Source organism: Mustela nivalis, assembly GCF_964662115.1.
Source record: "Mustela nivalis genome assembly, chromosome: 6".
NCBI classification, from domain to species: domain Eukaryota; kingdom Metazoa; phylum Chordata; class Mammalia; order Carnivora; family Mustelidae; genus Mustela; species Mustela nivalis.
Window position 1 is genome coordinate 108,115,944 of NC_139025.1, and position 25,157 is coordinate 108,141,100.

General features: G+C 38.7%; 1 protein-coding gene across 1 annotated transcript in view; it reads left to right on the forward strand.

Moving 5' to 3' along the window:
- Nucleotides 1–25,157, forward strand: part of ALDH1A2 (aldehyde dehydrogenase 1 family member A2) — a 59,268-nt gene that overhangs the window by 15,572 nt on the left and 18,539 nt on the right. Inside the window, exons 2-3 of the mRNA XM_082734444.1 lie at nt 23,160–23,264; nt 23,448–23,669. Of these exons, the coding sequence (XP_082590570.1) occupies nt 23,160–23,264; nt 23,448–23,669 (327 nt within the window). The remainder of the gene's footprint in view (nt 1–23,159; nt 23,265–23,447; nt 23,670–25,157) is intronic.

Below are 25,157 nucleotides of genomic sequence, written 5' to 3' on the forward strand. Positions count from 1 at the left end.
AGAAGTAGGTCTCATCCTGTAGTCAAAGTTCAGTTGATTTCCTGAGGTATCTGTTTATCTGCTCATAAACTAGGTAGTATTATTCCGATTGATGAAGTACTTCAACTCTGCAAGGAGCAAGTTTAAGTGTAATAATGAAATAATGAAATGGAATTTCTCCCAGTTTCCACTTGGCATTCTTGGAGCGTGCACAACATCCATGAAAACCTGGTCGGATTGCCAGATAAAATATACAGCGTCTAGTTAAATTTGAATTTTAGGTAAATAGCGAATACTTTTTAAATATAAGAATGCCCCATGATTTGCCAGTGATTTGGGACATACTTATACTGAAATTTAATTGTTTTTCTGAGATTCATATTTTATTGGGCATCGTGTATTTTTTCATTTGCTAAAGCTGGCAAACCTAAACCGTTATACAGATGACTTGTGATTTTTATCTGTGGCCAGCAAATAAATATCACTTTAATGTAAAATTAATTGGCAATAAAAATCAAAGACTCAACGAATCTTTAAAAATTCTTGCACCGGAATAATGAAGAGTATAGTAGAAAGACTTTTTTCTAAAACCCTAGCAACACTAGTGAGTAAATAGGGCAACTAGGCCCATTGTAAAGACAGCTTAATCTCCTAAATGAATTGCTCCAACCTTTTAATTCAAAATCATACAAACAAAAACATTGAGATAAGCTGGGTGCTTTTTCAAATGGGGACCCCTGTGGCTTTGAAAATAAACACTTCAGCCTCCTTCCCCCCCAACACCTACACCCACAGTCACTAGCCTTTCTGATGTCTTCCATTTGCAAATGAACAGGCTGAATTCTGAGAAAGACAGAAGACTAATTAAACCTAGGGAAGATAGGCAAAGGAACATTTGTTTCTAAGCAGAAGACAAAAGAAATCATGTTACATTCCGCTTTCTCAAGACTGACAGGAGGGCCTTAAAGCCCTCTGCTGAATCTCCTCTTCTCAGAGCATGTTTCCCAGCCCACTGCTCAGACCCTCTCAGGGCCGGGCAACCCGGGTGTGTCTGAACCAGCCTGCATTGCCCTGTCCTCATGGGAGAGTCAGAAGAGAGGAGCAATCAAAAACTCTGCAGAGACCTGCTCCTATGCTGGTTGGCCTTCACAACATCTTTACCTTCTTCCCCCATCTTTTTGCCCTGCTCGATGGCTTGTCAGAGGGGACTCAGTTACTCGCAATGAGAAGAGTAAATGAATGTGTAAACAAGCAAACACAGAACAAGCAGTGACTAGCTTTTTAAGAGCACTAATCAAGTGCCTTGAATTGGTTGCTTACATTCAGAATCTGAATCAGTTAAAAGTTTGAGTACACACTATTGCAGACTTTTCAGTAGTCCAAAAAATTCGTACATCCACTGGGTGAGGTGGTTTTATTATCTTATTTTACAAATGAGAAAATTGAGCCACAGAAAGTTTTAAGGGCATACCAAGTCATACCATCTAGTAATCTTTCTACACATAGGAATATATATATGGTATGGGAATAGTGCGGAGGCAGAACTTGATTTTAGGATACTTTTGTCCATTTTTGTGGTTAAACAAGACCTAAAGGAAGGACTTCCTAGTTTGACTATGTACTAGCCAAATGGTCATTTGATAAAGGACTGGGAAAACTAGACCATTTTGTTCTGTGGTAGAAATATCTTGCCATGCCCTTTGGAATCCAGAGTCAAATGGAACTCTATCTAGGTCTTCCCTGATCTGAATCACAGGTCCCTGGAATTACCCCGGAGCCCTTTAATCTGAACCGTCCAGGCAGCCTTCTTAGGAAAAGAGGCCAGCCTCCCCCACCGCTTACCATACCTCCCAGTTTGTTCAGATCTAACCTTGTCCCCTGAAGGCTGCCCAAACTGAACTGTCCTCTGGGAACATGACTAATGAATGACCTTTTGTCTCTGGACTCTCATCAGTGTCCTTTCACTTTCAGAAACAGACCTTGAGGTTAGATGGATACAGGAAAAGCCGGGTGGATCTTCGCTACCTAGAGTTGCTGAGGTCCTAACTTCCTTCTGTTTACAACACTAACACAAGTCATGTAATCATTGCACATTAGTGTAATGGGCTGCGCATACAACCTTCATTTTTAAACACTCTGACACAATCACTTTGGATTAATAGTTTAAAGCTGTTGTTAAATGTTGTCTCTCATTTCTCTGTTCTTTTGACCTTGTGCTGTCTGCATACTTGGAAAGTCTAGTTTGCCGTCTTTTCTAGTGAAGACTTTTCCCTATTCTTGCCTTTCAGGCTAAGACTCAGGGTAAGTGGGGTTCGAAGCATACAATATTGGGACCATTATTTGAAATAGTTAATTGACTTAAAGTTAGAATTGATAAATTAATCCTTGTCAAAGCAAGCTTTGTAAAACCATGCTTTTGCCAGTAAGAGATTACACCTATTGAACCGAGGCCGTGTCTCTATAATATCAAAACCCCGACTTTAAAGTGAAAAACACAATCAATCATCTAGGTGTTTTCCTCTCCAATGCCATTTGGGTGTTTTTCCACTTTTTAGCCAGATGTTTTGGCGTGAAGCAAAGCAAAGAACAGAAGTCAACAGAATCACTTTTGCCCTAACTACCTAGTTCAACAGAAGGTTCTTGCCCATAAACGATCTAAACATTGGCTTCATTCTTTTACTTTCATAGGTAGCCTCTTAATTAGAAGTAAAATAAGATGGGGATATTTTTTAATCAGAGTTAAAAATAACCTTTTCGCCTTTGATTATAGTATGTAAAGGCTACCAGCTTCGCAGAGTAGTGCTCTGAGGTGAGCATCAGTACAATTCTGGATTACAAGAGAAATTTAATTCTGTACAGTTAAATGGTAGTGCCGTGTGATCCGTGTTGTCCGCAGCTCCCTTTCAATTAGAGTACATCAGTAGAAACAATAGAGTAGTCATGTAAAAGGAGATAACGAACATATGACAGGTCCTTAAATTACTTCTTTGTACTGCTTAATTAAAAGTAATGGAACTTTTTTCTGTAGACAGATCTGTCTGGTTATTGATTTGCTATCTGGTACTCTCGTTTGATGAGCCCAAAGCAGTTTACGTGGCAAGCTGAGCAAAATTCAATTCTCCAAGGCACAATCCACTGCAGGGTTTAATACAAATCATTTGAAGCATTTACTATTAAAAAAACAAAACATTTTATTATGGAAATAAAACATGGCAGCTTTATGTCAAAGATTCATTGAGGATAGGAAATTATTTACACCTAACTCCTATTAATGCCTGCTGCTTTGGAATTCCATGGGGGTTTCCATTCCCCAATTAGAAAATTCACGGCAGCCTCTCTGTATTGTCACAGCCACTTTGCTGTGGGCTGAAAAGTATGGCAAGCCTGATTTGTCCTTGATTATCTTCCTGCTGCAAAAGTGGCCAAGTGATATGGCTTGGCTTGCGTGGCTGAATTCACCGTTTTGAATCTCTATCCAGGTAACTGCTGAGATGTATAAAACAACATAAAGCCACTTTTAGGTGACTCGGATCCCTGTGGACAGCCCATCTGAATTTCTTGCTCCATCTTCATTTCTTTTCCTGGTAATAGGATTTATTATATCTCTTGAACACTGGCTGCTTATTAAGTGCTATGTTAGAGTACAGGGGAAACCAAACGAAGCCAAGAGAGCTTTTTTTCCAAGGAACTTAGAGAAGGAAGAAGCTTCCATCTTAGTGAGCTAAGCTTTAGGCACACTCACATTTTATCTCACTTAATTGTACAACAGCCCTGCAAGGTAGATGGGCCTTATTTCTGTTCTTACAGAGAAGCGAACAAAGCTCCAAGAGTTTGAAAGTCTATTTAAGAGGGCTCAGGATTGTGTAAGTGGTAAAAGGCAGACTGGTCTTTATTTACATGGGGATCTTCCAGCTCCCGTAACTCTATTCTGGTTGGTTCTACAAGGAAGATAACAGAATACATGCAAGATTAATCACCTCAGTCATCAGTGGATTTCCTTACTTTTCTGCTCTGTTTGACATACGAACACAGCCCTCATAACACTCTGCCACAGTGATTGCATATGTTAAGCAACATCAGTCTCTGCACTTGTCTTGGGGAGAAAAGCTTTGTTATCCTGATGGTCTCATTTGAAAAAAAAAAATGTGTAAACCAACCTAGTCACCTTGAGTTGGCTTTCAAGCAGCCTGTCTTTATGGTCCTTATTGTTTCAATTCAGAGTCACAGTGCATACCCCGTTCACATTTCAAACCTCCCCACTTGGACCCTGAGATACCTGTTCTTTTCAGATTTGGGATAGGACTCTTCTGTTGGGCAGAAGCCTTTGTTGCGGTGGAGTATTGTACTTGTTAGAGTTCTGAAACACATTCCATCAGGAAGGGGATAACATTTCTGAGATAGGGAACTGTATAACGTTTCTTGCCCAGAATCTAGGATACTATGAATTGTTTACAGGAGGAAATTATACTTACAGATATTTTCCCCCAAATGCCTGTGTAGAGTGTCCCTAACAAAGTGCCATTATGAATTTTTACTTTAATTCCCTTAGCTGGGCAAAGGAACCATGAGCCAAACAGCTGTGACAATTTTATAAAGACTTTGGCATTTGGTGCCCTTTTCTTATTCAGCCTTGGGTACCTAGATTCTACAGAGAAAGGAACACATGAAAAAAGAGTCACTTTGATGCAGTGAAATTGTTACCAGCTCCTGAATCAGTCAAGGTTGGTCATTCCCTTTCTCCTCTGCTCATCCAAGACCAACTGTCCTGTGGGAGGTTATTAGGATGGTTCTGAAGGACCCATCCTGGACCTCAAACATAGCCCTGTGGTGGTAAGAGCACAAAACTGTTCTTTAATAAGCCCAAGAAATAATTTCCTACCTGCAGATCACAGTAGTCTGGCTGCTGCCTGTCCTCTGGCAGAAATTCATTCTTCTGTTCCTGGGGTAGGGGGGTGGGTACTGCAGAAAATATCCCAGGACCTCATCTCTAAGCAGAATCACATTAGGACAAGAAATCATCACTGCTCCCCGAACACATTTAGCTTTCAAGAAAGGAAATGAAAAATTATTTTGCTGTCACTTGCCTTGATTGTGTTGAAGGAAAAAGGGACTCAAGCAACATTCCTTGTGCTGAATAATTGTTCAAAAGACATTGTAAACGAAATGCAGTGGGATTAGTCCTGTGACCTGGGCAGCCATCACATCCGCTTTGGGTAGGAGCATCAGCAAAGACTGAATTTAGAGAACATACTAGGATGGAATCAGGATATGGGGTTTCTAGTCTCTATTCTGCTACTGGCCTGGTGTGTGACCTTGGGCAGGTCAATTGGATTCCTTTTGAGAAGTTTACTTAGTAACATTTCTCATTTGTGTGGATTATATCCAAGACCCCTTCCAGCTCTGTGGATCTGTCTCTTCCTTACCCATGGACCTCCACTCACTATGTTTAGACCAAGAAAAAGGTATTCATTCATTATTGCATCTAAAAAATTGTGTTTTTAATGAGATTTGGCTGCTAAAGTAATGATGATGGCATACCGCATAGTTTCACAAGACACTAAAACCAGTGCTTTGGGGGAGGTGGGTAGTTTCCAGCTGTGCTCGGTGTTGACCTTGCATAAGTTGTAAAATGTCTGTTGTAGAACTCTTTTCCACCTGAATTTCCCTTTTTCAGAATGGTGTCTTTCTAGTACATCAGTTGCTTGGTCAAGTACTAGACATAACTGGAAAAGGAGACCGCCATTTCTGAACCCAGAGGATGGACTGTGCCATGGGCACAGAGATACGTTGTTGAAATGGTTCTAGAAGCATCAGCATATGCTTGGAGGAGGAGAGACACAAGGCTGTGGTATCACAGAACTTCCAATAAACTCCTCTTGAGCGCCCACTGGTGGCCATGCTTTTCGGATTCCCAGTATCTCAGATGAACCCAGTCACTAGAACTTGTAAGCCATTAGGGCAGACATCTTCCATTCAGGTGGCACTAGCTTTCTAACATGCCATGTTGAAAGTATTTAGAAGTTCAACTGGAAGATACTGTGATCGATTAATCGATCAATTAAGATTGATCAACATCTGTCAAGGGGCTGGATAGAAGACTTTATTAAAGTGCCCTAGGTTAGCCTGTCTTCAGTGACCAAGAATGAGACCGTCATAGACATGGATGCTGAGGGCTTAGAGACCTGGGAGACTTGCTGAACAGTTAGTGTGAAACTGAGGGCAGCAGGAGAAAATAAGGCTGTTAAAGTGATGTCCCTTACAAAGAAGCCCCTTGGCTTAGTTTGAATAACCAACCACATTACATAATCGGTAATGGTCAGATGAGGACCCTTTGCAGTTGAGATCACTCATGACAGCTCAGGTGTCCTTATCCAGGATGCCAGAGAAAGGGGTTCCTTCTGAACCACCTTTCTCCTAAAGAGGTTTCACAAGGTCCTGTGGCTCTGCGGTCTTTTTAGGGGAGTAAATAACTCCATTATCTCAGTGTAGCAGTGTCTACCCAGAACCGTGTGCTGGTGAAAACTGATTGTCATAGCCTCAATCCAGACAAGAAGGAAGCATGTAGTATTAGTGGGATAGTATGCAGTGCCAAGTGGGGGCCTAATTCTCTGGATGGATGAAAATGGTTCTAGGAGTCCAGGGATCTGGCTCCTGGAATTAAAATACACACAGTTTTGGTTTTTGTGAAAGAAAGCATTTGCTTCTTGGGAAATACAAATACGTCTAAACATTTATTGAGCAACTACCATTTCACTGCTCCCTTTCTAGGTCCTGGAGATAAAAAAACAAAGATGACCTAGTGACATGGTGTTTGTCCTTAAGGAGCCAACAGTCTGGGGGAAGGGGCATGGGTAAAGTGTGATAAGACACTACGATACACAGGCGGAAGTCAGAGAGCCAGCAGTTAGCTCTGAAGGGATTTGGGAAGGCTTTCTCAAGTATTTGAACTGAATTTTGAAGGATGGCCACAATCCTAATGTGTCAGGTAAAGAAGGAAGGGAAGAACAGCAGGCTCCAAGGTCCTTACTCATAACAATTTCTAGCATGCTTGATGTGATTTCAGTAGAGGGGGCATGGGAAGGAACTTTGGTCTACAGTTTTATATCCTTATATCCTTGTGCTCCTCGGTTTAGGGCACACTACACGCAAGGTCGGTCTTGTTTCCTCCACAGACACCACTCGACTGTGTATCTAGACATAGACACATCCTTGATGGGAAGCACGGTGTTGTTTTGTCATGAGCTGTTTTGCACTTACAGGAATGGTATCCTGTTGTGGATGTTACTCCAGCTTAGATACTTGGGTGAGAGATGGCCAGAGATGAGACCAGAAAGGCTGGTTGGGACCAGATTATGAAGGAACCGACCCCTTGGGAAGAAACATGCATATTAACTTTGGAACAGCACAAATGTCCCCTGGAAGGTCACTCAGCAGCAAAGGAAACTGCACCCAGGCACTCGTCAGGGTCCAGGGCTGAGGCTGAGTTTGACCCACAGCATGTCAGACTGTGGGTTTTAAGTCCCAGTTCCACCACATGCCTAGTCCTGGGCGAGCTCCTCATATCTCTGAGCTTCAACTTCCTCCTCTATAAAACAGGGATAATGATAATACCTATCGCATGGGATCATTTTGAGGATTAAATTAATTAATTTATAATAATCCTCAATTAAATTGAGCATTAAATAAATTAATACATGGACAGTGTCTAGAACAGTGCCTGGAACATAGTAAGCACTCACATGTTAACTTTTACCACATGTTAACTTTTATTCTTTTGATTGGTTGGGTTTTCGATTCTGACTTGATGGGCAGTGTTCTTGCTTTTGGCCTAAGGAACACAGATCTTTAACTTAAAGTTATAGTTTAGCAGAGACAAGGGGTGGGGTTGGGGGTGGGGAACCAATAATGTTGAGAGGAATGGAAAAGCTTTGTAGTTAGCATTTAGAGACCTACGTTCAACTTTCTGCCCTGTAAATTATTTGCAGTATAAACGTGCACTTGTAACCTGAGCCCTCATTTACACATCTGGAAGGAAAATACCTACATCGCAGGTTTGTGACATAGATTAAGTGAAAATGCTCTGGATACTGTGGGCATCTAGTGATGTTGATATCTGAATTACTCACTGCCTGTGCGTTATGCACGCACTTTGGCTTAAAACAAATTCCTGTTCCAGGTTCTCTCTCTGCGGGTTGTTTTCCTGTTCACCGTGTAGTGAGGCATGTACAGATGGACTCTGTTAGCACGGCTCTTGAAGAAGGACCCCCTCATCAGACAACCCTGCCTTTTTAGCTGTGGGTTCACAGAGCCGGTGCTTTTTCTGATGAAGCCTGGGTCCTGTCCTCCACAAGGGTGTTTTCCTGGCTTCTGTCAGGCAGGTGTGGTTCTTTGGTGGGGTTTCTCTGAGGCACACACATGACTGGTCTAGTGTTTCCTAGAGTTGGAATATGAATTATATTGTTTTGGAAGCATATCCATAGTGGGTCTTCCACAAATACTTGTGAATGTTGTTGTGATAGCTGGTTACTGTGACAGTCTTTCCCTCTACAGGACTAAACCCTATTCCAAGGGCATGTGCTGATTCTTACTTCTTCCTCTCTACCCCCATTCCCAGCACGGAGCCTAACATCTGGTAGGTGTGGAGCCAATGATTGGAGCTAGAGGAAGAGTTAAGGACTTGAAGGGAGACGGAGAGAAGATGCCACCTGCTTCTCCTTGACATGCAGCTCTTCTCTGCTGTCCTCCTTTTCCCTCTCTCTTTCCAGCTCCCCTCTCCCCATAACCAGTGTTGTGACTCACTTCCTAGCCTTAATTCCCCCTTTTAGAAGATAGTACGGATTTCTTTCATGTCCTCTCTTCACAAAAATGAAAGATGACACGTCTTCATTATAAAGAAATGGCCCCAGCCACTTCTGGAAAAACTCTAGTGGTTAATCAGTTACTTTTAATTTAAATATATATGCTTAATGCTGAATTACACTGTAAAACTCCCAGGCTGATTTATGGTCTCAGTCCGCCTTAATTAACATCGATTCGAGGGGAATAGTAAATGGGAATGGCCTTCACAATTGAGGCTGAACAATGAACTCTCTGGGTGTTGTCCAATTTGTAACATGATTTACATGGAAGCAAGCCCTTCCTTTCCCAGGGTTATCCCTTTTTCATCTGGTGCGTGGGACAGGTTATATATAATCCATAGATAGGAACATTTGCTGTCAAATACTTTGGCTGATTTAGAGCTAGGCCACAAAATGGTCACTATTAATAAAGAAGGAGAAAAAACCTAATCTGAGGCTTTGCAGGGATTCCAGGTTCTCGCTATGTGTCATCGCTTGTCCCGTCTGTGGCGTTTTTACGAAGTGGCCATAATGAAAGTCAGATTAAATGCACAGGATATATACATTTAATCAACAGCCATCGGAGTCTGCGGTGCTGGAAGAATTATAAGAGCCCTGTGAATGCAAATTTATTGCAAAAGAATCCAAGGGGTGGGGGAATGAACGTCTGCTGAATGGTACTACCTGACACGGGACACCGAAAACCCTTCCAGAGTGAGTGATTTAAGTGTAAGGTTTGGCTTGTAAAGCTGCCAGCTGCTTGGTTTCAAAACTTGAAACATTTCCAAAACATTGGATGAGGCACTTTATATGTGCACTAGAGTAAATACTCTGGTTTTACTGCCAATTTAAATGTGCTCAGTTTACAGTAATGAGCTTGTATAGGCATTACCTTGTTTATAGAAAGTGGAACAGGAAGAAATGAACATTAACCATTACCAGTAGCGATTCCCACTGCCTTCTACCACCATGCTGACGGCAAGAAAAGTTTCTTGTAATTCGGGAATATGTCACAACTGACATTGGTGTGTACTTGGCCTTCATGCCATGTTGCTTCAACAGAGTAACAAATGCTCTAATTCAACGTGGCTCTGATAAGGCCGCTCAGACCAGTTGGCTGTTTCGTACTATTTTTTTCCTAAAACAGATGTTAAGAGCCTTCTCAGATATGGGAATCATGGGGCAGTAGAATAGGTAGGACTGATTATATATAATTGAGTTTGTTTTAGCCAAGTCTGTTCTCTCCGAGTGAATCTATCATGGGAGTGATTTATTTTTTTCCCTTTAAAAAATTATTCGGGTGTGTTTTGATGCACTCCATGGAAGCGATGGTCTTTGTCTTTTGGAATGACTGGCACCAGAGCCCCTTTGGCCCTCTTGCACTCTTGGCATCCTGGACTGGAGACGGGCAGACATGTTTAACCTGAAAGACATAATTTGCTCAGACTGGAAAAGAAAGAAAATCTAGAAATCTAAGGAGACACTAGTAGGCACAATGCCTAGAAGTGAATAGGTGCTTCGTGAATACTATTGAGGGAGATAAAGGAAGGGTTGCAGGGATGGGGGGGTGTTAATAGGAAGAGAGCCTGGAAACCCGTTTTTTAAGAGACTTACCCTCAAGAGTTCATCTGTGTTTAGACTAGACTTTTTACAACAAAGTTGTCCCTACTGATTGCCTGGGGTTCCTTGTCTTTATTTCTGCATTTGTTTGCATGGCTTCTGAGAACCCTTTGGCCCAAGTACACATACTTAGGATAGCAGGATTATGCTACCCAAGAATACCACACTTCGCCTACAGGGTAATCCCATTGGGTGGGCTACTAGCAAAATGCAATGTTGACCAAAACCACGAACATGATTCGTGTCTGCAAAGAGCAGGATTCTAATGACACAAGTCTGTGGCTCTCACGTTGTTCTACCACCGCGTGCTGCGTATGTTTTCTGGCTGGTCTGGCTTTACTGCTTTTTTTCTAACTGCATTTTCATGGCAAAAAAGGAAAAGGAAAAAGGAAAGAAAGCTAGTTATCCAGTATTTAATAGTTCAAAATATTGAGTACCGGAACATTCCTAGGAAATGAGCTCTAGCTCTTTCTATTTTCCTTCTTGGACCCTCTCCTTTTCCCTCTACTTCCATTTCTCTTTCTCTTTTGTTCCCTTCTCAGTTCATCATTTCTTAGAAGGAAATCCCTAAGGCTTATTTTTCACAGTCGTTAAATACAACTGTATTTTTAAAAAATACTTGCTTTCTAACACTATTTTTTCAGTATTTAGTTTCCTTATCCTTTCAGAGCCTCTTCTTCCTAGAATCTGCCATAGTTTTCATGCCTTTTAATCACAACTCTTTCTAAACATTTCAACTTAACAACATTTGAAAGAATCTTCTCTCATGTCTCCCTTCTGTTTGTGATTATGACTAGCTTGATGAGTTTCTAACCTAGGTACCCTGTGGGTCTTCGTGGTTTGGGGGGCTTGCTTGCTGGGAGGCACCCTGCTTCCTCTGAAGACGGTCCTTCCTGCAGCAGAGCGTGGGACTGGGATCCCAGGGCCCTCAAGCCCTGGATCTGCTGGCCGGGTACAGGGAATCCTGGAGGGAAGGAGAGCAGCTGGACTTTGATTTCTTCCTTCTCTCTCACCCTCCTTAAACCAGGGTATCAGATCATCTTCAAAGAGGAACTGAAGTCAAGGAGGAGGGGCTGATCAGGCCAGCTGAATCGTTTATTAGGGATAGAGTTTCTTTCTTCTACTTTATCCGTTCCCTACCCTGGGTCATACTCCCTCATTATTTCTTGTTTTCCTGAAGTGTTCTTCTAACATGTCAGCCCACACTGATATCTCCCTTGTCTCAGGCCAGCTCCTGCCATGGTTATCTCTACCATTCATCTTGGCAATAAATTGTAGAGTACCTTACATAATTTAACTTTTCAGAAAGTAATCTTGTCTTTGAAACATGATTATAAGTTCCAGGACAGGAGAGAGCAAAGTACATTGCTCCAAGCCCAGAGTCTTCTGTGGGTTTTCAGTAGTACCTACAAACAACTGTGTGTTTAGAACAGGCTTTCTTTCTTTCTTTCTTTTTTCTTTTTTTTTTAACATTTAATTTTAGGCACTCACCACACCCAGTGTGGGGTTCGAACCCACAATCCTGAGATCAAGAGTTGCATGCTCCATTGACTGGGCCTGTCAGGTGCCTCTAGAATAGGCTTTTAGTAAACATTTAGCAGTTTTTTCTGTAAAAATTTCTGCTGAGCTGTTCCTTTCTTAGTTCCAACTTGCTTTTTTTTTTTTTCTGTCAAACCTGTTTCTACAGAGGAGGGTTGGAAGGGAGAGAGTTTTGCAGGTCCTTCAATTTTGTGACATGGTTACATTGCACCCAAGAACCATAACTCTTCTTTAGACTCTTTCTTAGATTATTTTTTTTTAATTCACATAATTTAAAGCATTAATAGTTGCTGCCCAGTGTTTCCACTTCTGGCATTAAAGTAAACTATATATTCTAGAGGGATCTTCTGTCACAAAGCAACAAGATCTTGCACAAACTAATGTATGTGTATAAATATATGCATTTAAATGTCATTTTCCAATGATCTATTGATAATATATTGATCTTATATCCTGACACGTTGCTAAATTATACCTTCAGTATTTTTTTTTTTTTTTGGTAGATTTCTTAGGAATTCCTATACAGTCAGTCATGTCTGAAAAACAAGACAATATTACCTTTTCAACCTTTTTTGCCTTTCATTTCTTTTTTTTTTTTAAAGATTTTATTTATTCATTTGACAGATAGAGATCACAAGTAGGCAGAGAGGCAGGCAGAGAGAGAGGTAGAAGCAGGCTTCCCGCTGAGCAGAGAGCCCGATGCGGGGCTCGATCCCAGGACCCTGAGATCATGACCTGAGCCGAAGGCAGAGGCTTTAACCCACTGAGCCACCTAGGCGCCCCTGCCTTTCATTTCTTTTTCTTGCTTTATTACATGGTATAGCATGAAATATTATTACAACATGAAATCAAAACTATTAGTGCATACATTAATTTTAATGCATTGATTAATTGAAAGAACACTGATCTTAAAATGAATTGGGGGCAAAAGGAAAATGCAAAAGCTAGCTTTTCTATAAAAGCGAATGATAATATCAGCTCTTAGAACAGCAAACTAAACCTCCATCAAACAGCAGCAAAATATGCATACTTCTCAAGTGCAAATGGTGCATTCACAAAGATAGACCATGTCTAGGCCATAAGACATACTTTAACAAATTTAAAAGAGTGGAAATCATATAAAAAATACTCTCAGTCCACAATAGAATTAAACCATAAATTAATAACAGAAGATCACTGGAAAATCCCAAAATATTTGGAGGTTAAATAACACATTTCTAAATAACACATGCATCAAAGAATAAGTCCCAAGAGAAATGAAATGAAAATAAAACTAATCAAATTTGTGGGATGCGATGAAAACACTATATAGTGGAAAATTTATAGCATTGTGTTATGTATATATAGAAAATAAGAATTAGTCTAAGCTTCTACCTTAGGAAACTAGAAAAAGAAAAGTAATGTAAATCTAAAGCAAGCAGAAGAGAAATAATAAAAAAATTATACCAAAGATCAGTGGAACTGAAAACAGGAAAACATTAGGGAAAATCAATGAAACCATGGGCTGGTTCTTTGAAAAGGTCAATAAAATTGATGAATATCTAGCCTGTCTAACAAAGAGAAAGAGAGAAGACATAAATTACTAATATCAGAAATGAAAGAGGGACCATCATGGACATTAAAAGGATAATAAAGGAATATTGTGAGCAACTGTATGCCCACAAATATGATAACTAATGAGTCAATTTCTTGAGAGGCGCATTCTACCAAAACTCACACAAGGAGAAATAGATAACTTCAATAGCTATATTTATTAAAGAAATTGAATTTATAGGTTAAAAAAAAATAAACAAAACTCTTCTCACAAAGAAAACTCCAAGCCCAGATACATTTACAGCTGAATTCTTCCAAATATTTAAGGGCAATATAGTGCTACTTCTACAGAGACTCTCCCAAAAAATTAAAGGGAAGAGAATACTTTTCCATTTTACTCTTTGAAATCATCATTACTCTGATAGCAATACCAAAGACATTTAAAAAATAGATTCTTAAAATCTCAACACCTGTTAAATTGGCACCCACTCCTCTGAGATACTCATCACTTGTCACCTGCTGCTCCACAGTCCTTTTAAAAAGAAATTATCCTGATCAAGGACTTGGCCCTTTAATGGTCTCAGACTATACTACATGACCTTCTTCTTCCTGGTTTCCTGTATTTGGACCCAGGGACAGTCATTTAATTTACATCTGGGGGCACTTGAAAAAAAGGTGCTGGAACTAATCAGAAGCTCTTCTTGGGAGGTTGACCTAAATGACACCACAAAGGAATAGTTGAGGATGGAAACACCTATTGGCTAACCCTAGATGGGGCCATACAAATTTAAGAAGTTGAATTAGTAATTAATAACTTACAAAAAAAAAAAAAAGGAGCACTGGTCCAGACGGTTTCATTGATAAGTAACATACCAATTCTCTGCAATCTTCTTAACAGAAAATGGAAGCAAAAGGAACATTTCCCAAGTCATTTTATAATGGCCAGCATTACTCTAGTACCAAAACCAGACAACGACATTTACAGGAAAGAAAAATTACAGACCAGTACCTCTTATTATCCTAAATGCAAAAACCCTAAAGAATATTGGCACATAAAATCCAATAATACATACACGACAACAATGTAGATTTATTCCAGGTACACAAGACTGGTTCAAAATTCAAAAATCATTTAATACAATTTGTCACATCAACAGGTTAATGAAAAAGATCTTATGATAGTATCTATACATTTAGAATTAGCATTTGACAAAACCTAACACCCATTCATGGTGAAAACTCCCAACAAACTAAAAATAAGAGGAATTTCCTCAACTCTGGGATAAACATCTACATAAAACCTATAGCTAATATCATGCCTAATGAGAAATTTAGATGCTCTCTGTCTGTGATTGGGAACAAGAACCTCCCTTTTGCCACTCCTTTTCAACATTGTGCTAGAAGTCCTGGCTAATACAGTTAGCCCAGAAAAGGAAAGAAAGTGGGAAGGAAGAAATAAAACTGTCTTTGTTCAGAGATGACATGATTGTCGAGGTAGAAAATTCCTAAGAATTTACCAAAAACAAAACTCAGAACCATAAAAAACCCTTCTGGAACTAATAAATGATGCAAGATATAAGGTTAATGTAAAAAGTCATTTGCTTTTCTATATCTCAGCAATGGACAGTTGGAATTTGAAATACAAAACACAATACCTTTATATTACCACAAAAAAGAGAACTACATAGGCATAAGTCTAACAAAATATGTGTAAGATTTTTATAAGGAAAACTCTTGATGAAATTAATCAAAGGAGATCTAAGTAAATGGAAAGATATTCCATGGATTGGAATATTCAATATTATTAAGATGTCACTTCTTTCCAATTTGATTTGTAGATTCATGCAGTCCCAATCAAAATCATGATAAGGTACTTTGTCAATATCGACAAACTAATTCTAAGGTTTATAGTGAGAAGTGAAAGACCCAATGGTATTGAAGGAGAAGAAGAAAATTGTAGGATCTATGGTACCCAACTTCAGGAATTTCTGTGAGGCTATAGTAATCAAGACAGTGTGTTGGCAAAAGAATAGACAAATAGATTAATGGAATAGAGTAGAGAGACCAAAAATAAATGCACATAAATATAGTCAACTGATCTTTGACAAAGGAGCAAAGGCAATGATGGACAAAGAATAGTCTTTTTGACAACTGATACTGGAAAGACTAGATATTCACATGCAAAAAATGAATCTGGACACTGACTTTACACCTTCACGAAAATTAACTCAAAACTGACTATTACATAAATGTAATAGAACTCCTAAAAGATAACATAGGAAAAAATATTGATGGCCTTGAGTTTGGCAATGAGTTTTTAGATACAACAAAAGCATGATCCATGAAAATGAATAACTTTTTTTTTTTTTAATCTGCAAAGACACTATGAAAGGGAATGAAAAGACAAGCCATAAACTGGGAGAAAATATTTACAAAACACATATCTGATAAGGACTTGTATCCAAAATATACAAACAACTCTCAAAATTCAACAGCAAGAAAACACCTCAAACAATGGGCAAAAGATCTAAGACACCTCAGCAGAGAAGATAAACAGACAGCAAATGAGCATATGAAACAATTTTCAGCATCATATGTCATTAGGGAATTTCAAACTAGAACAACAAGATAACTACCACACACACATCAGAGTGGTTAAAATCCAAAAAACTGACAAGACCAAGTGTTGATGAGAATGTGAAGCAACAAAAGCTCTCATTCATTGCAGGAGGGAATGCAAAATGACACACTCCACTTTTGGAAGACAGTTTGACAGTTTCTTACAGATCTAAGAACAATCTTACTACATAATCCAGCAATCACAATCCTAGGCATTTATTCAAATTAGTTGAAACTTCATGTTCATACAAAAACCTGCACACAATAATTTTATCCATAACTTCCCTACAGTGGAAGAAATCAAAATATCCTTTAAAAGGTAAGTAGATAAATTTTGGAATATCCATACAACTGAATATGATCAGCCTTAAAAAAAGTCTAACAAGCCATGACAAAAATATGAAGGAAACTTAAATGCAGACTACTAAGTGAAAAAAAGCTAGTTTGAAGAGGCTACCTGTTATGAGACTCTAATTATGTGACATTCTGGGAAAGGTAAATTGATGGAGACAGTAAAACAACAACAATAAAAAGAAGTGTTTATCAAGGGTTTGTTGGAAGAGGATGAGATGAATTGATGATAGTACAGGATTTTAGGGCAGTGAAGAAACTATTGTGTATTATACTGCAGTGGTGGATATGTGATACACATTTTTCAAAACTCACAGAAGTATAAAACACAAAGAGTAAAGCCTAATTTAAACTATATACCAGTTAATAAAATATCAATACCAGTCCATAAACTGTGACAAATGCACCACTCTAAGATATTATAAATTATATCAAAGATATCTTTTAGATATTAAAAAGAGAAGAAACTGAGGAGGGGAACATAGGGATATATGAGACATCTCTGTACTATATGCTCAGTATTCTACAAATTCAGAATGGTTCTAAATATTAAAGTATTAATTTTTTAAAAGATTTTTATTTATTTATTTGACAGAGAGATAGGCAGAGAGAGAGAGAGAGAGGAGGAAGCAGGCTCCCCACTGAGCAGAGAGCCTGATGCGGGACTTGATCCCAGGACTCTGAGATCATGACCTGAGCCGAAGGCAGAGGCTTAACCCACTGAGCCATCCAGGCACCCCAAAGTGTTAATTTTTAAAACCAAAACAACATGTCCAGGCAGATTTGAAAAAGAACAAAGCATAACTTTTAGAAATAAAAATAGACATTGAAATTACCAGATTAGACCCAGGTAAAGAGAAATGGAAGAAACAGTCCAAATGCAACACAAAGAAAAAAGGAGATGAATGGAAATGAAGAAGCATTTTTCAGTAGAAGATCAAGTGAGTAAGTAAATTAAGCTACACATATACGTGCAACCTGCACAGTCCCCTATCTAGTATACATGTAAACATACATATTGGAATATAAAGAAACCATTAAAAATGTCTATAAGCATATTAGGTTTTTAATAGCAAGTTGTAAAACTCATGCAGATATGATCTTGTTTTATAAAATTATATACATATTATTAATATATGTATATGTATTGGGCCTAGAGATATGAATGTGTGAACTTTGGTTGTCTGTGGATAATGAAATTTGAGGTGATTTTCTACTTTCTCTGTTTTTTTGTATAGTTTAAATTGTTTAGAAGAATATATCCCACATTGAAAAAAAATAAAGCTATTTTTATATTAAAAGATTTTAAAAGGGGGGATGGAAAATATGAGTGGTTAATGGACATTGAGCTTAGGTAGCTTTACTAATATTAAACAAAATAGGCTATAAGACACAAAGCTTTTTTTAGTAATGAAGAGGACCACTTCATATTGATAAATGGTTCTGTTTAACCAGAGGACATAACAGTTATGCTCTTATATTCACTAATAAAAATAACCTAAAATCTATAAAGATAAAAATGACGACCCTAAGCGATGTATTGACAAATCCACTACCAAAGCAAGAGATTTCAACACAGCTTTCTAATTATTGTTAAAATAAGCAGATAAAATGTCAATAACAATTTGTCCCATTACTAGTGATATTAACATTGGTCTCTTGCTTAAGGTGCTGTCGTGCTAAGTTTCTTCAACATAAAGTACCTATTTTCCCTTTGTAATTACTAAGTATTTTGAGGGAAGATCCTTTGAGACTACAAAAACATCCAGTCTTTCATTATATTTTTATCCACTGATTTTACCACCCATTGATGATTTTTGCCTCCAGCAATTACTACTGTGGTATTTGACAAATGGTGATTATCTAATTCCATCATTCCTTCACAGCTATTAGTGGGAATTCTTTTGTGAACTAGAGCTTTCCTTATCCCCCACTTACATAGTCATTAAAAAATTTCTATAATTATGGGCTCTGGGATGCCTTTTTTTCATTCTGTGAGTGATAATCCCCTGCTATCATTTATTTTGTTGCTTAAATTATCCCAGTTTTGGTCAATGGGAGCCCCTTCACATCAGCTCTTGTATCTTTTTGGTATGTTGCCATCAGTTTTTGAGTATGTACTTGATTTCCAGCACTGCAGTATTCCAGGATCATCCTCTGTTTTTCCAACTACACCCCTGAAATAAACGATTTCTCCAATGATCCCTGGTTGGAGAAGAACACCTTAGACAGTACTCAAAACTTTGAAATTTTGAAGCTGAAAAGCTGAGAAGCTGAAAAGAAGCTGAAAACCTTCAAGTATTGGAGGTATTTGTTAGCCTATGTACCAACAAAGTTATCAGTACCTGTTTTTAATTGTCATAAGGCTCAGTCTCAAAAAAGAATAACCTAGTACAAATACCAAATATGGGCGCCTGGGTGGCTCAGTGGGTTAAAGCCTCTGTCTTCAGCTCAGATCATGATCCCAGGGTCCTGGGATAGAGCCCCACATTGGGCTCTCTGCTCAGCAGGGAGCCTGCTTCCCCCTCCCTCTCTGCCTGCCTCTCTGCCTACTTGTGATCTCTGTCAAATAAATAAATAAAATCTTTAAAAAATAAAAAATAAAAATAAAAATACCAAATATTTTCACCTTCAGTGTACCAGGGAGAATAATCCTCACATTTACCTTCTGGGTCCAGTGGACTCTTTATGCTTTTTAAATTTAAATTATTTTATGAAAAATTTACATAAGTAAGAATAAATAGTGAAACCAATAAAATAAGAATTTAAACATAGCAAACCAAATTTTTTTCCATATTTTCCTGGGTGTTTGGAGGTATTGCCCTGAAATGGGCGAGGGCCTTCGAATGTAACTATCTGCTCATCAGCTATGTATGAAATAGGAAATATTCGTGTCATAAATACTGATTCCAGATTTTAAGCCCACCTCTAATAGGTTATAGCTTATTGTTACTTCTGGTTCTTCTTGCATGTGCAGTTTCACAATGTAATAGTATTGAAATTTTGAGTGCTCATAATTCTGTATAAAAGAGGATGGCTATCTTTTTGTTCCATAATTACAGAATGTTCCCTTTTTTAGTTTTATAAACAGATTGAGCAATCCAATGAAATTTTTCTTTTCTACATAATATCTGTTTTTCAGACATTTTTATATATACACCTATCTTCAGCATTTATTTATATATGAATCATACAAGTAAATTTTACCTACAAATATCATAAAAGCTAAAGCAATTGTCACACATGCTTTTGGCAAATCAGGTTCATCTAGGTTCTTGTTGTAAAATAGTAAATAATTATTGAATGAGTTAGAATATCATATTTTCTCTATTTATGTTTGTTTTTTGATTCTTGAATTTAAGAAAATTTATTGATTTATCTTAAAGACTCATAGTCCAAGATTTTGCTTTGTTGACTTTACCCTCATCCATAGAGTCTCCCATGTGTCTGTCTCTTTGCCTTTGTCTTCTGACTCATCTACAATTGTGAAATACCTCTCTCTGTTAGTCTTCTCTTTCTTACCATGGGCTGGGATGAAAATTCCTGAATTCCTAGCTTTCCAATAAAAAGTGTAAAGAATATAACAAAGAGGGGCATCTGGGTGGCTCATTGAGTTAAAGCCTCTGCCTTTAAGCTCAGGTCATGATCCCAGGGTCCTGGGATCAAGCCTCACATCGGGCTCTCTGCTCAGCAGAGAGCCTGCTTCCCTTCCTCTCTCTCTGCCTGCTTCTCTGCCTACTTGTGATCTCTGTGTGTCATATAAATAAATAAAATGTTTTTAAAAAAGAATGACAAAGATGATATCTCTAGACTTTTTGTATGTGGTTTTGAAAGATGCTCCATTCATTTGGACAGCGCAATAAGAAAACTGAAGGATGATGAGGTAGTTGTGATGTGTTTATTCATTTCTTGACAGTGCCATAATTTTTTGTTTTGTTCTTTTTTAGCATGGTTGGAAATAAATGATGAGTGATAATGGGATGATTCCTAGGATGATGAAACAGCAAAATATTTCAAGATACAGGGAAAGATCACTAAGGTCATATCATGTATCTAAATGGATAAGATGATCCATGTACCTGAATGAAAACAGTAAGAGAATGAATCAGTTTCATCCTGTTAAAAAAAAAAAAAGTAATTTTTCTTTTTGATCTTTGGAAGACCTCTAAGAATCGAAAAAGTCATGAAATATCAATTCTTACATCTAGGTAGAACTGCTCGGTACCAAAGTTAAATAAAGTGGATTAAAAAGTTTAAGAAGTTTCATTCAAATTGTGAAGAAAGGGAACAAGAAATAGTGACAAGACCCCTCTTCCTTAAACCTGACAATGCTCTAGAAACGAAACTGATCTCTTAATTTTTTTCCCTTTGTTTCCTCGGAGATCATATTGTGTTTCAAAGGAGTACACAGATCTGATGAGCTGGGAACTATTAAGAAGTTTGATAAGCGGAGTGGAAAGAGAGCCAGACCAGGAGTCCAAAAACTATGGATCTGATTCAGGCTTGGCCACTAACTAGTTGCATTTCTTTGGGCTGGGCAATCCTGCAAACTTTGATGTAGTAGAGAGAGCAGAGGACTGACTCAGAGCCACAGTGAGAACCTGCTTCCTCAGACTCTTAACCTCCCTTTCTCTCAACTTTCCCATCTTCAGTAGAGATAATAAAATCCTGTCATTAGGGTTGTTGGAATATTTAATGAACTACGAGAGACTGGAAGACCCTGGGGGGCTGGAACTGCTAGTCATCTTTGATTGTCTTGTGTTTAGAAGTAACTAAGGGTTTATTGAATAAACGAATATATTACATGAAGCATGTCTATAAATTGCACACTTAAAATGTTATGAAATTACTAGGTCATTGTGTTTGTACTTGTTACATATGAATTAAGTACTTAGGCAGACTTAAGTTTTTTCCCCGTGTATCTTAAAAAGCCTTCAGGGGGCTCCTGGGTGGCTCAGTTTGTTGACCATCCATCCGACTCTGATTTCAGCTCAGGTCATCATATCACGGTCCTGGATCTGAGCCCTGCATTAGGCTCCTTGAACTGTGCGAAGTCTGCTTAAGATTTCTCTCTCTGCCCCTCCCCCAACTCCTGCTTTCAGTAAATAAATAAATAAATAAAATCTTTAAGAAAACCTTCAGGAAAAGAAGGTTCCTTCAACGCAGGCTTTTTTTTTTTTTTTTTTTAATCAAATCAATGGAAAATCAAGTTTCAGAATAATCTAGAACTTGGTATTTAAAATTGTAGATAATATCCTCATTAGCATCATCTGTGACTATCGAAATGGTAGGCAGTACCAGATAAGTTTTTCATTGTGCTTATTTTATTTTATTTTTTTATTTTTGATTTATTTGGTAGAGAGAGAGAGATCACAAGTAGAGGCAGAGAGGCAGGCAGAGAGAGAAGGGGGAAGCAGGCTCCCTGCTGAGCAGCGAGCCCAATGTGGGGCTTGATCCCAGGATCCTGGGATCACAACGTGAGCTGAAGGCAGAGGCTTAACCCATTGAGCCACTCAGGCGCCCCCACTGTGTTTATTTTAAATCGACTGATATCTCATAAGTTTGGAAACTTTCATTGTCAGGTGACAAATTTTATAGGGTAAAACATCTTTGTGTTCTTTGAGCTTTCATAGTCCAAAAATATTTGTTTGGGTTTCTCTCTTTAGTATCAATAAAAATTTTTACATTTCTTTTGCCTGTACTTTCTCTTTTTGTTCACCTCATTTCTTAGAAATCTTCTGAGATATTAACTTGAATAGTATTTTAAACTTTTAGTCTCTTTGCCATTTTGATAGAATCTCTCTTTCCTTTTATAAAATTTTTCATTTTTTAAAATTTCTTTTCAGTGTTCCAGAATTCATTGTTTCCATTTCCTTAATAAGGAAACCAATGGGCTAAAGAAATCCAGGAGACACACACACACTTATGTGTGCTTGTATATAAGTGAAATTTATTACGTATGGCTATCTGCATGTCTGTCTATATCCTTTATCATATCCTTCTATAATAATAATAATCCAGTAATAGAATGTTTCTCTGAAAAAAGGAAGAAAGAAAGAAATCCGTGAGAGATCAGTCTGAAAGACCTTTTCCCTTTGCTGAGCTGTGTAGCCTGCCCAGCAAAGGGAAAGCAGTCTAACTTGGATCTGCACATGTAACTTGTTTAGCTCACTGATCAGTTTGCTCAGTCATTGCTCAGTTCAGGATCTGACTATAAATTAAGTGAATGCTTACTTATTCCAGCAGCCTTCAAGTTCCCCTGTGAAGTTACTTACGCCTCTGACAGAAAAACTAGGATCTAAATCTTGATGACTATTAGCTTGTTCTGTGATTTTACTATCCTCAGTGTATTGTGTGTATGTATGGGACACTCTGTCCTTCCATCTTTGTTTGACTCTCACCCTGGTTGGAGGTTCACTAAAGGTAAGAACTACTTTTCATCTTTGGATAACCTTGAGGTAGAATAAACCTTGAGCATAGAATAAATTCCTGAATTCCGAGAGATGCTGGGCTGAGTGCTGTTCAAGGGGCTCTGGTAATGCTTCAAATTCTGTACTTCACTTATAGGCCATTAAACACAGTGAACAAATATTACTATCATGGTACTTCCATAATACTTGGCTGTTGGTTGGCTTCCTACCACCCATCTCACCGATCCCCTTCTTTTGTCTGCCCCCTTAGATTTTTATTAACAATGAGTGGCAGAACTCAGAGAGCGGGAGAGCGTTCCCTGTCTATAATCCAGCCACAGGAGAGCAGGTGTGTGAAGTTCAAGAAGCAGACAAGGTATGTCCTTTTTTAGCAAAATATTGAAATAATTGCCTTCACACAATGGAGCACTAAGCTTATGCTCTCCAGACACCAGCACTGACATTTGTTCATCACCTTTTTCCTGAAAGCAGGTGGTTCTTTATTTGGAACGTGATCTCTCCTGAGTTGTGCCTCTCTCTCTGTGTCTCTCTCTAACAGGCAGACATAGACAAAGCGGTGCAGGCAGCCCGCCTGGCTTTCTCTCTTGGTTCTGTGTGGAGAAGGATGGATGCTTCTGAGAGAGGCCGTCTGTTGGATAAGCTTGCAGACTTGGTGGAACGAGACAGGGCAGTTCTTGCAGTAAGTAGCCCCCACAAAACATTAAGTCTTTACTCTGAATTTACCATTCCACTGAAATGCAGATTCCTTAGTCTTTCTGAAGCCCACCTGTGGAAAAAGCTGAGGAGTCCATAATACAGAAAAAATGAGAGGGGTAGGCTTTGGCATCAGATGGGCAAATGCAGGACCAGTGAGTGTCTCTTCTTATTGAATTTTGAAGAACAAAACCATAGCTTCCCATGACTGTTAAGGACCTCTCTGCCTTCTTTTCCAACTGTATCCCACCCTCGACAAACAACACAAAACAAAAATGGTTCAGCAACAGGAGAGTCACCAGGAAGCCTGTGGAAAAGCAATCCCAGATGATTCTTTTGAGAATCAAATAGGACTGTTTTTTTGTTTTTTTTTTTTTTAAACCTCCCCAGAGTTAACCTCTTCTGACTAAAGAGAGTCCTTCAGAAGCACAGGGCCTTTTAAACATGTCTGCTTCCTTTGTTCTGCCACGTTCTAGAACTGGAGAGAAAAAAAGGAGAGATAGCCAGGGACAGTAACATTCTTTCACTAATGCAATTTCTCACCTAAAGAAGTTTCTCTCACCTAGTGGTAACTGTGTTTGTTTTTGCTCTTTTTAAAATAAAAGTCGATTTCTTAGAGAGTATAAAGTTCTGGGAAACCAGAACCATTTGGGAAAAGTCCGTGTCGTATGTCAGGGATCTCCAACTCGATCACCTGCAGGTGATCCATTAACATGAGGACGTCCTTGTTCAGTCAGACATTCAAACCACAAACGCTCTGCATCCCCCACTCTGCCCAGGGAAGCAGGGTACAACTGGGCTTGCTCTGGGGGAGGGGAGCACAACGTTCCTTCCCTCATGTCCCTTCCATCTTGGCTCTTTCCTCCAACCATCCCCCTTGGGTCCCATCAGGGATCTGTCCATAGGATGGGAACACAAATGAATCCTGGAACTCTGACTGTATATAACATTTACTTTTCTATAAAAACATTTTCTAATATGGTACTTCAAGGAAAACTCTTTCAATGAGGTGTTTCTGCATTTTGTGAAAAAGGCGTTCCATGGTAAAGTAACTCCTTCTTAGATATTCCCAAGACACTGAGTATATGAGAGACCCTGGAAAGCCCTGCTCACTGTTCTTCACACGTACACTTAAGACTCAGCACTATTTTTCTGGATAATCTGTCAATATTGTGCAAAACTGAATTCTTCAGAACACTTGGGAAGGAATGCTGGTAAAGATGCTTATCTTTTTACTGGGTTATAATTTCTTCGTGCGAGTAAAAACTGTATTTTACTTCTTTTTTTATAAGCCCAGCACAGTTCCTCGCATGTAAATGATTGGGGGGAGGGCAGCACATTGATGGTTTATAAGTATCTTTTTAATTGAGTGAAATCTACCCAATATTTACAAATTCTACTAATAGTATGTACCAGGTAATGATATAGTTCATTTCTGCAGTTACATTTTCATGTCATGAAATTCAAGTGCAGCTCTTTTTCTGACGTTCTGTCTCACTGATCAGTTCCTTTTTGCCCTTATACCTAAATGAGATTTCTCTTTTTAAACACTCCA